Below are 16,833 nucleotides of genomic sequence, written 5' to 3' on the forward strand. Positions count from 1 at the left end.
GAGTTATTCCAAGAATATCATGATTTACACAGACATAGAACTTGGTATCCCACCTTCTTATCTTGTTTAAATGGATTGCCAAAAGTATGTAGTCTTTTTGGTTGATCTGGATCAATCTCTCGAAGTGGAGAAGCCAATGTCTTTAGATATTCTTGATAGTTACCCATTTGTGCGACTGGAACACTATGAAGAGTATCTGCAAAATCACCAGAAGACAAACAGATGTTCTACACATGTTCTGTAGTTGAAGTGTGTGTGGTCCTTCTGAGAGGACATGATCATAGTCTGGTTTAGCATTGTGTATCTCAGCAACCGATAGGCTAAAATCTTGAATCTAGTATTCTAGGATCTAAAATCATCTCTCAAAACCAACACAATATTGTAAAGTAATTAACCTCCAATTAAAATAAATAAATTTATTTTTAAAAATAATAAAATCATCTCTCTTCATCCCATTCATCACTCAGTCTAACATCACCATGGCCTACAAGCTCAAATCCCTAGACCAAGAACAACTCCCTCACTCTTCATCACAGGTTTGAGAATGGGCTGACATTCCCTATACCACATCCCAACTCAAAACCCAATATTTTGTGTTTCGAAGAGCCTAGGCTCTCTGGCTTTCTCTTATCATCTAGAGAATCTTGGTTAGTTCTACAGGTTTTCTAAGCCCTCCCCCAAAAAAGATCCTACCCCTCCTCAAAAAAAATACTGACATATAATTTCAGGAGGTTGGCCAGGCTAAGATTTGCTCATTTTAATGGACAAATGACACTGTTTAAAATGAACAAAATGGAATCAAGGGGAATTGTACATCATCATCAATTATCCTCGACAGTATCAGGTTCATTCTTTTCCTGTAAATGAGGAATCTGGATTGTACTTATCAGAGCAGGCTAGGTGGTACAGTATCAGGGTGTACAATTTCTGAATTCTGATAGACCTAGTTTCTGCTGCTTTCCAGCTCACTAGAACTGGGGAAGCTATTAAAACGCTCATTCTGAGTTCCAATGTCCATAAAAATGGGCATAAAAACAGTATCTATCTCACGGGGTTGTTTTGAGACTTACAAGAGCTAAAGCATGTGTAGTGTAATATACATGCCAATTAATGCCCACTTCCCCTTAAACCCAAGAACAATAAACTTGTGCTAGTAGATGAAAGGATTTAGAGAAAATAGGTATTATAAATATTAAAGTATTACAAAATAACATACACTTTATGCAACAAACACCTTCATGTTAGTCAGACTTGACATTTTATTAACAAAAAGTACTTCTTTGTTCACTTACCTTCATCTTGTCCGACAATAAACTTGTGTGTTTTCAGCAGATTGGATCGCATTCTGGTTAACTGGTCCAAAAGATCTCTACGTGGAATATCATAAGCATTTCTGTATGTCTGAGGTTTCAAATCCTATTTGAAATGAAACAATTTCAGTTACTCCTGAGGCTTTTAATATAGAAATGTAATTCCTAATCCTCTTAAAATCTTAGCAAAGAGAGGGATGTTCATTACAACTCACTTCAGTACAATTTTGCAGTGGAAAATTCGTCTTTGCTGGCCCTGTTCTGAATTCTACTACATCCAAGTAGCTTTAAAGCCATGCGTATATCCTTTTTCAAGTATACCATTTAAGACATCAGATCCTGAGATCTGTGCCTGTGGCAGCCTTGCAGGCCCACTATTTATAATCTAGATGCCCTCCCCTGGCAGTCATGGAGAGGAGCTGATGAGATGTCCATCCAGGAAGCAATGGCTGATCCACAAGGGGTACAGTGGTCTGAGCACCTCCAGCCACAGTGCCTTCAGGATCTGGGGCAGCGCTGGAACAGAGGCCATGCTCTTTCCAGGCTGCCCCCAGCCAGTGACTGAGAATGACGGGGGATGTTCAGGCCTGGCCAGTTCTGCCAATGTGGACCTCCTCTATGGGATCTTGTGGTGCCAGGGTTCCCTGTTGGGCTGGCCAAGACTTTCTACAAGCTATACTGATGCCTGAAGCTCTTTATACTCATTCCTCCTTCCTTTCCCCATTCTCTCACAAATGTTAGTTCAGCAGTGTGATCTGAAGTTTAGCAGACATTTGGTCCACCTCAAGGATCCTTGATATTTGGTCATACTTGGTGCTGTCCAGAATGTTCATAAGACATGTAGTACATACCAAGAGGTCCTTGATACTTGGTTCTGTCCATTTGACATGAACCAAATATGATCGGACCAGATTTCAAGGGCCTTTTCATGTGGACTACATGTCTTATGGATATTTTGGATAGGACCGAATGTTCTGCAAGGGATCTGAAAGCTCTCCTTGTTTGTTCCCATTCCTTCTCCCCTTTGTATTTCACAGACCATATTTTCCCCCCACCACCCCCAACAAGTTATTTATGTCACAATTTACCTTGTTTAAGAGCCCTACTTGGAAGCCGGCAAATTCTTTGGTGTTCAATTCTGTCAGTCTCGGTGCAGTATCCCCAATGATTTCTTTCAATAGTTTTCTAAAGTTTTTATTGTGAGTCAAGGAAACACCACCTCCAGAATGGTTTTTCACTTTGATTCCAATTTCCTGGGGAGGTTTCTTCCCCACTGATGCTAGTATTCGTTCTGACTCTAGTTTGGTCTAAAATGAAAGTACATAGTATGTTATAAAAAGAGCTATATTATCAATGTTGTTTTTACTACTTAAGAAAGATGATACTTTAAGAACCCCACTGAACAAATTTAAATTACAAATCACAGAAAAGCAGATAATTAAACATGTTCCTGTGCTTCTCTGTACTACCACAAAGAACAGAGGGGGCTAGAAAGACCAATAATACATTTTTTCCTCTTCTCTAGTGTCAAAATTATGATTGAATCATGGAAAGAATGAAAACCATGGGTAAGAATTACATTCATAGATATTTAAAATCACATTTTGTTTCTGTAAAATCTAGTCTAAGTCAACATACTCATTTCAACCCAGTTATAAAAGGTAAAACTCTGCATTTATAAAATTGCACTAGTGCTGAAATTCAAATTACATAGATTGGCATTGTATCTGAAAAAACTTATAGTGTTTATTTCTAGTATCAGACCACTCACAAAAATGTGATACTTAATTTAACAAATATTACCAAGTAAATAATTTGTAATAGTACTCAAGTTTATAATTCACAACAAAAAATTCTCTTAATAGATCCTATTATATCATACTGATAAATATTGCTTGAGAGTGTATTATAGCAGTATATTGGGCATATTTTCTGATTTACATACATCTGAGATGGTTCAAAGAACACTGGTGACATAGAATTATTAAATTAGTAAGTAAATTAGTAATTAGAGCTAGTATAAATTAGTAATGATCTTTTTTTTTCTAAAAGGTAGAATTCCACCAATGTCCTATAAGCCCAAATTAATTTTGAATTTCTTGTGGTTTGGTCAGAGATATTCATTAATTTTAATTATTAGAATGAGGTATATTTATTATCTTTTAAAAAATTTAGTCATGAAATAGGGGATAAGAGCAAATGAAGAGTCTGTTTCCATAAAGGGTCCTAAAAGCCCATTTATAAAACTATACAAGCAATGTATCCCAGAAGGTCCCAGAACTTGCATGAGTTTCAAGTCTGTTCACTATTCTTCCTTCTGGCCATACCTTGCTGACACAGCCTTAAAGGCCTAAGGCAAACATCAAATAAAAAAAGATAAATCAAGAGATCAATCAATAAATAACCAAAACAAAACATTAACACCACCAACAAAAATCTATTAGCAGAGAGGAACGGAGTTAAGGGGATGCTTGGTAGATCAGAAATCTGGGTTTGCTTTACTCTCTTTTGCATGTATAAGCACACTGGCCTGGTAGGAGCTGGTAAACTCCAGACTATACTTAAGTTTTTGCCAGTTCCTAGCAAGGTGTGTCAGCATCCCAAACTGCAGAGTCATCTATGTTCTTTGGTGTCAGAAATCTGACACTTATTTACTTACTACTCTCTGTTTTCTAAAGGCCCAGCTTTGAAACATATCCAACTTGAAGTATTATTGTCACTGCAAATGCTATTACTAGTCCCTACCTGGGAATACATTTGTGCATAAGAACAAAGTTAAGCTGCTGCAGTAATTTGTCATATAACATAACACATTTGTATGGCAGTAAAGCTCTAACTCAGTAGTTCTCAAGCATTTTCACCTTGCAAGAATGGGCTAAGTAGAGGTGAGAAGTATGATAAGTAGGGGTGAGTGGAGGATGAGGTACTAATAGAGAGGGGCAGGCAAGGGACAAGGTGAATAATGGTAAATGAGGTGGGGGTGTAAAGGAACAGAGGGAGGGCCTGCCACCCTCCAGTGTGAGGTACACTGGTCTCATCTCCCCCTCTCCAAGAAAAAGCATGCTGGTATTTGTTGCCTAAAAATGAATTTCAGGCAAGTCGTTTAATCACACCATGCCTCAGTGTGCTGACCTAAAACGGGGGATGCTCTAGCCCAATGTAATTTGAGGAGAAACTACGTTGAGGATAGACAAAATGTGACCCATGAGATAAATCTATTAAGCCTCTGCCCCTCTTAGGCCACAAAGTATCAACCAGCTTGGGGTAAAACAAACTGGCAAGCAAAAGGAGAAATGGCACAGCATCCAATGATACTGACAGACCCTTAACTGCAGTTTAATGGTGAAGCCAGAAGCCATAGAGAATCACATTACTACTAATTCATAAAGTGTAGAAATATATACACATTTAATTTGAAAATTACAATTACACTAAAGAATAAGGAAATGCACTTCTGAGGGCAAAGGATTTTTGTTTGTTTGTTTTTACCAATACTACCTGTTGGCTGAGTTTTTTAAGGTAAGAGATAACACTGTAACTAAGTCCACAATCTAAATTATCTGATATCAGATTTGGAGCTCCCATCATCCTTAGTGCTTTCTTTAATGGCTATAAGGAAACAAAATACACAACAGTAAGAATAGAATAAATCTTAAAATACTCAAAGTTCAGTTATAAGGGGCAAAGGGACATGATTCATTTCTTAGAAGTCAAGGTGCTGCACATAAAACCAAACATGGAACATTAAAAAGTGGCAATGAAAACAGCAGAGAAGTAAGGAGCAGAAAGCAAAAAAATCAGAAGAGAGTGGGATAAGAAGAGCAAGTAACAGCAAATTCAAACAGGTAAATTGCTTTCAGTCTTAATTTCCAAGTCATAAAATCATTTCACATTACATTTAATTGTGCACCCCATTCCTGCCATGGTAAATACTAACACACCCCAACTTCTCCTCCCAGTGACACAAATGGTACCACTTGAGATTCTGCCTTTTCACCTCTAGAAACTTGGCTTACAGTTGACCACATCCACCTCTGAAATGATTTTGATAATCTTGATTTAGATTATATGACCAGTTCAAAATAATTTTGAATATTTTTCTCAAATTGTAAAAATCCAAACGATACCAAGTCATTTTTTACTTTTTTGGGATTCCCCTCAATCAGTGCCTCTATTTCATGCTGTGTCTAGGACACATTTAACAAGCAATAAGTAAATATAATGTCGTCAGGTTTTGCCTTTTTTTTTTTTCAGAGGAAAACCCCATACTTCGAATTTCTAGAGTTAAAAAGGGAGGCTAATATAATACGTGAATCCAGGTATATTTTTTCTTAAATTCCAAAATTATAATATCATAAGGTTAATTTTATAAGAGAAATATAGATGTGTTTTATAACAATAACCATGGCAGTTAAAGGAAATAAAATAAGCAGTTCTCTTTTGTGCCGCCATGACATCTCCAAGCTCTTAGGCATAATTTGAAAAGACAATGGCGACTCAAATTTATAAATTAAAGAAAATCTTATTTCAGGGGTGAAGTTTTTGATTCATTGACATTTTTTGTGACAGGAATCATCATGGATAGAGTTAATACATATATATATATATATACACAGAAATACATACTAATAAGTAGTATGGAGGCAGAGTTTTTAAGTAGCTGTCAAAAGCCTGTCGCCACTTCAGATTTGGCTTAAGCTTGTGAACTTTAAACAAGTCATCTGCAAGAGAAAACCCAAGAAAATATTACATTATTCCAGTCCTAAATTCAAAGATCTAAATCAAGCAACACACATCTATTATACCATTCCCTAGAAATTTCTAGTTTCAATTACATTAGATGAATATTTCATTCGAGTTTATTTGATTTGGGGGGGTACTGTGTACCAAAATTATATATAGTAGTTTTCTAGAAAATGAGATAAATTCTCAGGTTACATATTTATCTTTCATCTGTGAAGCCACATAGCATAATATTAAAACACTGACTCTGATCTACGTGAAATATTTCTCTGACCTCTTGTTGTTTAGTTGCCAAGTCGTGTCTGATTCTTTGGCAGCCCCATGGACTGTAGCCCTCCATGCTGCTCTGTTCAGGGGTTTCCCAGGCAAAAATACTGGAGTGGGTTGCCATGCCCTCCTCCAGGGGATCTTTCCAACCCAGGGATCAAACCTGCGTCTCATGCACTGGCAGGCAGATTCTTTATCACTGAGCCACCAGGGAAACCCTTCTGGCCTCTTATGTATTGGTAATTCTAGTGTAGTAATTTTCACCTAAGGATGAATCCATGGTCACTGGTTGCTAGAATATTTATTTTTTAAAAATAGAGAATGTTAAAACAACAACAACAAAACAAACTCATAGACACAGAGAACAGACTGGTGGTTGCCTGAAGTGAGGGGTGGAGGGGTTGAAATGCTTGAAGGGGTTTAAATACAGACTTCCAGTTATAAGAGAAATAGGTCATGGGGATGTAATGTACAGCATGATTACAGTTAACTACACTGTATTGCATATTTGAAAGTTACTAAGAGAGTAAATCAGAGAAGGTAATGGCACCCCACTCCAGTACTCTTGCCTGGAAAATCCCATGGACGGAGGAGCCTGGTAGGCTGCAGTCCATGGGGTCGCTAAGAGTTGGACACTACTGAGCAACTTGACTTTCACTTTTCACTTTCATGCATTGGAGAAGGAAATGGCAACCCACTCCAGTGTTCTTGCCTGGAGAATCCCAGGGATGGTGGAGCCTGATGGGCTGCCGCCTATGGGGTCGCACAGAGTCGGACACGACTGAAGCGACTTAGCAGCAGCAGCAGCAAGAGAGTAAATCTTTTTGTTTGTTTGTTTTTTGAGAGTAAATCTTAACTTTTTCATCACAAGAGAAAAATTGGGACTATGTACAGTGACAGATATTAACTAGATTTATTGTGATGATTATTTTGCAATATATACAAATATTGCATCATTATGTTGCATACCTGAAGCTAACAGAATGTCAATTATACCTCAATAAATATGGTTCTTGAATATCATGTGCATTATTAATAGAACTAAAGATATTCTTTAAATAAGCAGATATTCCCTATATTTTCACACTCAAATTTAATTATTTAAATAATTTAAATGCATTATGTACACTACATGAAAAATTCCCAAAACGTCTCATTATTTCCTTCCAAGGGTAAGAAATTTTTAATATAATAATTCAAAGTTGATATCCAAGACATCAACAAACATGAACCTGCTACACTTATTATAAATAGCAAAGATATTATAAATTCATTCTCTATATTGTTTCTTCAGGTTTAATTGGCTCGTATCCAAAAAACAAATGCTTTACTTCTAGGAACAAAACCATCTCTGTGCTGTATGCATAATTTCTCTACAAATAGGGGTATTCTTTGAAATTATGAATTACTCTGCTTAAGAAAGGCAACTACATATTTTCTTCCTTTTACTGCTATAATAAATTATTCACTCCTGCTGAAGCTAATTTAAATGAATTTACAAAACGTAGGTCTTTTCTTCTTTTGGTACAGGGTAGAAAGAACAAAGGGAAAAAGATCTGAAGAGATTTCTGGCTCATTGCAGCATGCAGGTCCTTAAAGACCATTCATATCTTAAAGAAAGAAATGATAGACCGTGGAAATATCCTGTTATACCATGTCTTTGTGTGAAGTCTGTGGGGACTTAGGCAGATTTTGGAAACTGACAAATTTAAATACCACCAGACTGAAGAGACATTTAGATATAAATAGATTAGATAATGAGAGTCAATAATAGTCCTAATATTTCTAACAATGCCAATTGCAATGATTCTACCCAGGAGCTAATTTAGTCTAGTTATTTCTTGTTGGATTTACTTTTTAATGGGGGAGAGAGGAAGAAAATCTTCCACTGACTAGATTAAGGGTAGAGAGCAGTTAGGGTGACACCACTTTTGTGACCCCATAGACTGCAGCCTACCAGGCTCCTCCGTCCGTGGAATTTTCCAGGCAACAGTACTGGAGTGGGTTGCCATTTCCTTCTCCAGAGGATCTTCTTCCCAACCCAGGGATCAAACCCAGTTCTCCCGCATTGCAGGCAGACGCTTTACCATCTGAGCCACCAGGGAAGCTTACACTGGTTTAGTCACTATCTTTGTTGCTCAGAAAATGATTTCCATGGTATTAGATTTCCATTCACATGGAGCCTGGAGAGTGGTAAAGATACCATGAACAATTAGCCCATCCACCTTTGAAAGATGAGGAGGTGAGAGTGTGGAATGAGAGTAAAACGACACTGTCAGCACCTCAAAAACTACAGATATTTTCTCTTCCAGTTCCTTTCTCCCCATTTCCTGCTTCAAAAAAGGTGGGGTTTGACTCCAAGCTCAGACACATGCTATGTACTTAGCTCAGTGAGCTTCAGGAAATCACTTCATCATTTTGTGCCTCTATTTCATCCATAAAATGAGTTTAATGATCATTGCCTTACCCCATAGGATTGTTCTGAGTAACTAGATTATGGATGTGAAAATAATATACAAAATTTATAAATAGCATAAACTGAAAAGCACTGGATACATAGTGATGAATAAATATCAAATTATCCTTTTTCAATAATTCTCTTTTCCTCTTCCTGATAATAACTGGTCTTAAGATGGAGATGAGCTTTATTCTTTACACAAGTCCCCAGTTCTTAATTTTTTCAAAATAAGTGACTGAATGTAGCATATTAAAGAAGAGGACAAAAAGACAAGTTGCTACAAATGCTTTAGTCAATGACCTTCAATAGAAAAAAAAAATTCCTAATTTCCCAATTAAGAGAGAATCTCTCCATCTGTGATAATCTGGTTACCACCCTACTGACATGATTCTTATGGTAGCTCATTGATTCAATTAAGCCTCACCCAGGTACATTTTGGTCCTTAAATAATTAAATTTTTCTTAACTACTTTTGATGAAAATCTTTAATTAATAAACAGGGGTCACTTTGATGGACAGTTATTGTACTCTGCAGTACCATAGGGATGTTCCAGACATCAAAGTGTACATGACTTAAATTCACGACTTTTTACTAAATGCCCTGGTGATGGAATCCCAGTTGAGCTATTTCAAATCCTAAAAGAAAGTGCTGTGCTCAATATGTCAGCAAATTTGGAAAACTCAGCAGTGGCCACAGGACTGGAAAAGGTCAGTTTTCATTCCAATCCCAAAGAAAGGCAATGCCAAAGAATGCTCAAACTACTGCACAATTGCACTCATCTCACACACTAGCAAAGTAATGCTCAAAATTCTCCAAGCTAGGCGTCAGCAATACGTGAACTGTGACCTTCCAGATGTTCAAGCTGGTTTTAGAAAAGGCAGAGGAACCAGAGATCAAATTGCCAACATCTGTTGGATCATGGAAAAAGCAAGAGAGTTCCAGAAAAACATCTATTTCTGCTTTATTGACTATGCCAAAGCCTTTGACAGTGTGGATCACAATAAACTGTGGAAAATTCTTCAAGAGATGGGAATACCAGACCACCTGACCTGCCTCCTGAGAAATCTGTATGCAGGTCAGGAAGCAACAGTTAGAACTGGACATGGAACAACAGACTGGCTCCAAAGAGGAAAAGGAGTACGTCAAGGCTGTATACTGTCACCCTGCTTATTTAACTTATATGCAGAGTACATCATGAGAAACACTGGGCTGGAGGAAGCACAAGTTGGAATCAAGATTGCCAGGAGAAATCTCAATAACCCCAGATATGCAGATGACACCACCCTTATGGCAGAAAGTGAAGAAGAACTAAAGAGCCTCTTGATGAAAGTGAAAGAGGAGAGTGAAAAAGTTGGCTTAAAGCTCAACATTCAGAAAATGAAGATCATGGCATCTGGTCCCATCACTTCATGGCAAATAGATGGGGAAACAGTGGAAACAGTGGCTGACTTTATTTTGGGGGGCTCCAAAATCACTGCAGATGGTGACTGCAGCCATGAAATTAAAAGACGCTTACTCCTTGGAAGGAAAGTTATGACCAACCTAGACAGCATATTAAAAAGTAGAGACATTAGTTTGCCAACAAAAGTCCGTCTCATCAAGGCTATGGTTTTTCCAATAGTCACGTATGGATGTGAGAGGTGGACTATAAAGAAAGCTGAGCGCCAAAGAATTGATGCTTTTGAACTGTGGTGTTGGAGAAGACTCTTGAGAGTCCCTTGGACTGCAAGGAGATCCAACCAGTCCATTCTAAAGGAGATCAGTCCTGGGTGTTCTTTGGAAGGACTGATGCTAGAGCTGAAACTCCAATACTTTGGCCACCTCATGCAAAGAGCTGACTCATTGGAAAAGACCCTGATGCTGGGAAAGATTGAGGGCAGAAGGAGAAAGGGACGACAGAGGATGAGATGGTCGGATAGCATCACCGACTCGATGGACATGAGTTTGAGTAAACTCTGGGAGTTGGTGATGGACAGGGAGGCCTGGCGTGCTGCAGTTCATGGGGCTGCAAAGAGTTGGACATGACTGTGTGACTGAACTGAACTGAACTGCCTACTAAAGCTACAAAACTGTCCTATATCTTTATATTATATCTTTATATTATATCCTTACATATAATTAGAATATATAATTATATTATATGGAATATCAGGGCCTTCAAGAGCTACTAAGATAACATAGATATTAATAATGAGAACAGTATTATTAATCAGACAATAATGACTGAAAGCATTATTGAACACTTACTTTTTGCCAGGTGAGTTTGATGCAATTTAACTGTATTAAGGGCTTCCCTGGTGGCTCAGACAGTAAAGAATCTGCCTGCAATGTGGGACACATGAGTTCGATCCCTGGGTCAGGAAGGTCCCCTGGAGAAGGGAATGGCTACCCACTCTGGTGTTCTTGCCTAGAGAATTCCATGGATGGAGCAGCCTTGGCGGGCTATAGTCCATGGGATCACAGAGAGTCAGACATGACTGAGCGACTAACACAATTCATTTAACCCCAATGAAATCCCTTTCAGGTAGGTACTATTATTATCCCCACTTTACAGATGAAATAGTTGAGGCTCAGAGAGGTTAAGTATCTTATCCAGGGTCATGAAGCTAACAAACAACAGAGCCAGGATTCATTATCAGAGCAGCTATATCCTACAGTTCAGACTCCAAATCTCTATGGAAACCACACAACCCAGAAAGTGAAGTGATGGCATAAGTATGGGTGGAAACTATTGCAGAACCTCAACATGAAGCCCAAGTTAGGGATTCAAGGGCACAAGGACCTCAGCCTCAAAGGGTGTAAAAAACCCTATGCTCCTTGGAAGACATGGGTTATAGAAAAGCCTAGAAATGGATATTTGAAGCCAAAGAGAAAAATATGAACTGAGTCAAGGATGAGGTGAACCTCAAATGGATGTGTGGGATCAGGGAAGGGGAAGAAATCAAAGATGCCTCTGGGGTTTCTGGTTTGGAATGTTTGCAAAGGAATAATGATGGTCTAGGCAGGGTTGGATAGAGCCCTCGCCCAAATGATCAGATAGACGATTTGCAAATTTTTTTCCCATTTCATAGGTTTCCTTTTGCTCTCTACTGTATCCTTTGATCCACAAAAGTCTTTAAGTTTGATGTAGTCCCATGTATTTACTTTTGCTTCTGTTGTCTGCGCTTTTGTTGTTGTCTCTTTTTTATCATTCTTATAATTGCATGTGAATCCACAATTATCTCAAAATAAAAAGTGTACTTAAAAAACAGAAAAATAATATTCTTAACAGTTTAAGTGAAGATTAGCTAGTTTGATCCTTCATTTTATAGCTGTGAAAACTGGAGGTCATAAAGGTATATTTAATAAGACAGGGTAAATAACTCCACAAAACACTTTTTATTGGTAACATCATTAATCTCAAAGACATAATCTATATTTTATATAAGTGACAATCACCTCTTAGAGGATATTTTTAGAGTAGACAAAGGAATAAAGTAAATAGGCTAGCCAAAACTATCATTTATGATGACCCACTCTTAATCTTCTTCATTTGCAACATTTAAAAGAACTGCTTTATCAGGACATTTGATACATAGACTATTTATAGCACTAAAAATCTTATGCTTTTAGTGACTATATTAAAACCGGTAAAGGTTTGATCCTTTTTACAAAAATTAAGAAACCTCAGCAACTAAAAATGTTCGTAACTTTACAAGGAGAAGGATACCATGTGGTACTATATTACTCTAAACAGCCGTGGCTCCTTAAATGAGAAAAAAAAAAAAAATCTCCATACACATTTTCAGTGATGTCTGAGTAACAGCTTCTGAAGTTGTTCCTTTTAGAATTTTGCCATGGAAACCACAGCTTCTACAACTGCAGTCACTGCAGAAGTCACTCTTGTATCTATTACTTTAACTTGCTACCTTGCTTAAAACAGATGCCTCAAGAGCATTTCATATTCTTTTGTAGAGGAACTAACTGCAATCCAGTAATGCCGTGGAAGCCCTATTTTCTGAAAAAAAACCATCAGATTATTGAAGTGTCAACCACAATCAATTTTGGGGGTGCCCAAACTAGTTTACCAAAAGCCAAGTGCACTTAAAACCAGAGAAAAGTGGGAATTCCCTGGCCGTCCAGTGGTTAGGACTCTGTACTTCCAATGCAGGGGCCACAGGTTTGATCCTGCATGCCTTGTGACATAGCCAAAAATAAAATAAATGTAAATAAGTGAAACAATAAGAAAACAAGGAAGTGTGTACACACACATATTAAAAAAAAAAAAAAGAAGAAGAGGGGTGACGACACTGGAGCTTGCAAACCAAAGAGCAGCATAAGATTCACACCCCAACCCCCCGGAGGAAGGCATGGCAACCCGCTCCAGTATTCTTGCCTGGAGAATCCCATGGACAGAGGAACCTGGCGGGCTACAGTCCATGGGGTCACAAAGAGTCGGACACGACTGAGTGACTAATACTTCCACTTTCCCAGGTGAAGAGTCTTTTCTGTCTGATGCAAAAACGACAAAAGGAAAACGAACACAACAGAAAGCAGGATGCCAATTCTATCTTTCTGAATCAGTTTTTAGACTTTTATATATCCTGACACCCATTACTCTTTGGATCCATTTAAAATGCTTAGTTCATCATCAACTTTTCATTTTTGCTGTATTTTAAAGATGACTAAGGGCTTCCCTGGTGGCTCAGTGGTAAAGAATCTGCCTGCAATGCAGGAAACTTTCAATCCCTGGGCAGGGAAGATCCCCTGGAGAAGGCAATGGCAACCCACTCCAGTATTCTTGCCTGGGAAATTCCATGGACAGAGGAGGCAGGTTATAGGCCATAGGGTCACAAAGAGTCAGAGCCAACTTAGTAACTAAACTACCGCCACACTGAAAAGATGACTGAATGGCACATACTTGACTTACCTAAAAGAGGGAGTAAAACTGGGTAGTTGTACGGCATCACAAAGAGGTTTACACAAGTTAAAGTCGTACTGGCTTTTAAATAACCAAATGGATATCCAAGTTCATTGTATTTTCCACTGCTAGTAACAAATACCTGAGAAGATCATGAAGTAATGTACAGTTATGACAATAAGGATTTTATGTCAAACCAAACTCACAGCAATATGCTATACCAGCATCTCTGGCACAATTGTAATTTAAAAACGGGAATACTGCTTTCTTTATATTTATGTCAAAAAATAGAACGTTCAGATTGCAATTCTTTTATAAATTGTGTTAGGAAATGAAATAACCATTCGGAGACCACAGGCTGCAGCAACAATACCCCAATATTTACTTACTTAGCACAATGGAAAATTAGGCTGAAATACCACTAAGTGATACCAGCCATTAAAACAAATTGACTTCTCAAAAGAACAAGTGGTGACCAGAGTGGAGACTGTTGGGAAAATGGAGCATGGCCCCATGCCTAAAGCATGCAATTACAGAAACAAAGCCCATTTAAAGGAGTATGCTAACACTCCTTATGTGAACTACTATTAAGTTTTGCTCTACTTCCCTTTGATGCCCCATTTCCCTACCCATTTATTCATTTTTCATCCAATAAATATTTATTGAGGAGTCTATTACAAGGCAGGCACTGGTGCTAATTATTTTGAGACAATTATATTGAGCAAGGAGATGCTTTGGTTCAATCTGGAAGGCATTTTCTCTTGTAAATAATCCTGGTGGAACAAACATTCAATAAAAATGAGAACATTAATCTTTATTCCACATGACTAGGCATCTTATTCCTTATTCCTAATTTGATATATATGATATTGTCAGGTCCCATTCACCTGAGATGCTACTCTGGAGTCCTCTAGCTATCATGATTTCTCTGTGTTCCACGTTCACTGTTTGGCCAAATCAGGACATTAGTATGTAATTTTATGGACCTAGACCTTTACCTTTTCTAACATCCTTCAGCAGGATATTGAAGACAGAAGTCAAACCCTGATGGTGAACAGAACCCACTTACTTTGCTAATTCTTGTTCAACCAGCAACATCACCTACCAGTTCACTGAATTCTTTCTATACTTAGCAGTAGCTCAAAATAAATCTTTCCTATGTAATGGATGCCTCCACAAAAATTGTGTTAAAACATGACTCATCTACTAGATTTCCTCTCTTAATTTGAACCTTAATAGAAACAGACAATTGTAATAAAACATGTTGGACCTGGGCTTCCCTGGTAGCTCAGCCAGTAAAGAATCTGCCTGCAATACAGGAAAACTGGGTTCCATCCCTGGGTTGGGGAGATCCGCTGGAGAAGGGAAAGGCTACCCACTCCAGTATTCTGGCCTGGAGAATTCCATGGACTGTACAGTCCATGGGGTCACAAAGAGTTGGACACGACTGAGCGACTTTCACACACATTGGATTTCCTCCTGTTTCCTAAGTGTGTATAGAAAGGGGGGAAATCGTCAAAAAGGATAAAAAAGTTACAGCCAGCAAGGATCATACCTATAACTCTTCTGCAAGGAGAAGCACTGTTTTTTTGTTCCTTGCTCACTCTCTTTCTGTCTTTATTCCCTCCCTTCCCACCCTCATACCTTCCTTCCTTCCCATAAGCCCATTGAGTTTTTCCAAATTCTTTATCACCTGCAGATTCACAGAATTTGGGGGTTCAAAGGGATCATTAGGGATCATCTAGTCTAGAGAAAGTGTCTGGTCCAAAAACCACATAGTTGGTGGGAAAGCTAGGGTTAGAATCCAGTTTCCATTATGACTTTACAAAATTTCCCGGCTCCTGGTTCATCTTATTCTTTTTCATTCCCACTAACTCATCGCATTAAACTACTCTAAACCAAAGTAACATAAGATGCCAGAGAAAGATGTATGGCATATTTAAGGGGTGCTGTAAGGATCAAGGATAGGATTTCTTAAGTTCCTTTGGAGAAGATTTACAAGGAAGATGCTATATAGAATAAAGGGTTTATTTGGGGGGAAAACTGTAATTTGTAATTTTATATGCTTGTATTCCAAAATGTTTTTCAATTCATAAATTCAAGCTTTTACCTTGATTTTTAACTTAGCATGCTCTCATCCCTATATCTACATTTCTAGCACATTTTGGTGTATTTTATTGAAATATAAACATACATTCAAAAATGCATGAATTATAAGTATATAGTTCAATGAATGTTCAAAAAATGCACGTATATGTGTCGTCAGCACCTGGATCAAGAAATAGAACCTGACCAGAAAACCCTTTTTGTCTTTTGCTGGTCACCATTCTGTACCCCCAAGAGAAACCACTCTCCTGACTTTTAACAAAATAAAAGGGTGACCTTTTATGTCTGGCTTATTTCGCTCAGTATTATATTTATGAGATCACTCTGTTTCTTGCACTTTTACATCCTTACTTTACACCTGTTCCTTTTCTTTCTACCCAGTTTTAGCATTTTTGTAGAATTTAAGTAGTTTAAAGACAACTAGTAGCAAGGATTTCACATTTTAGGTTGAAACAGATGGTGGTCTGAAAGTGTCCCTTGTGTAAGTAAAACGTAACAATTACTGATTGCTGTAGTTTACAAATAGAACAAACATTCTTACAGTGTAGGACTTCCTTATTATATTCAAATAAAATAGCTGTGATTACCACAGATGGATTTTCATAAATTAAAATCCAAAGGTGAGTTTATTAACAAGTAAGCAAGCCCTCCTGGCTGAAGTATACCTCTTGGAGGAGTCAGTGTTGTACATCTGCCTATGCATCTCCTTCATCCAAGGAAAATCCATACCACACACACCAATGTGGTTTGTACTACAAGAAAAGTTTGATTACATAATACTAATACATAAAGAAATTTCAGGTTTATGTTTTTGTTTTGTTTTGTTTGTCAAAAATGTCTTGTACTGGGAATTCCCTGGCAGCCCAGTGGTTAGGGCTCTACATTTTTACTGCAGAGGGTGCAAGTTGGATCCCTGGTTGGGGAACTAAGATCCTGCAAGTCATGTGGTTTGACCAAAACAAAACAAAACAAAACAAAACAAAAAAACCTTAGTCCAATCTGTCAAGTTCACAATAAGGACTGAGAACATTGCTTCATCTGCAGAAGCC

General features: G+C 37.9%; 1 protein-coding gene across 4 annotated transcripts in view; it reads right to left on the reverse strand.

Moving 5' to 3' along the window:
• The window catches only part of INTS6L (integrator complex subunit 6 like), a 55,972-nt gene that overhangs the window by 6,390 nt on the left and 32,749 nt on the right, over window positions 1–16,833 (reverse strand). For 2 of the 4 annotated variants that reach the window (XM_070290695.1, XM_070290693.1), the window contains exons 9-14: window positions 13,688–13,820; window positions 5,937–6,031; window positions 4,809–4,919; window positions 2,399–2,617; window positions 1,293–1,416; window positions 54–196 (exon numbers count right to left, since the gene is read on the reverse strand). In XM_070290695.1, the coding sequence (XP_070146796.1) occupies window positions 54–196; window positions 1,293–1,416; window positions 2,399–2,617; window positions 4,809–4,919; window positions 5,937–6,031; window positions 13,688–13,820 (825 nt within the window). The remainder of the gene's footprint in view (window positions 1–53; window positions 197–1,292; window positions 1,417–2,398; window positions 2,618–4,808; window positions 4,920–5,936; window positions 6,032–13,687; window positions 13,821–16,833) is intronic. The other 2 variants (XM_070290696.1, XM_070290694.1) reach the window with 1 other exon arrangement.

The sequence above is a fragment of the Ovis canadensis genome, chromosome X (assembly GCF_042477335.2).
Source record: "Ovis canadensis isolate MfBH-ARS-UI-01 breed Bighorn chromosome X, ARS-UI_OviCan_v2, whole genome shotgun sequence".
In the NCBI taxonomy this organism is placed as follows: Eukaryota; Metazoa; Chordata; class Mammalia; order Artiodactyla; family Bovidae; genus Ovis; species Ovis canadensis.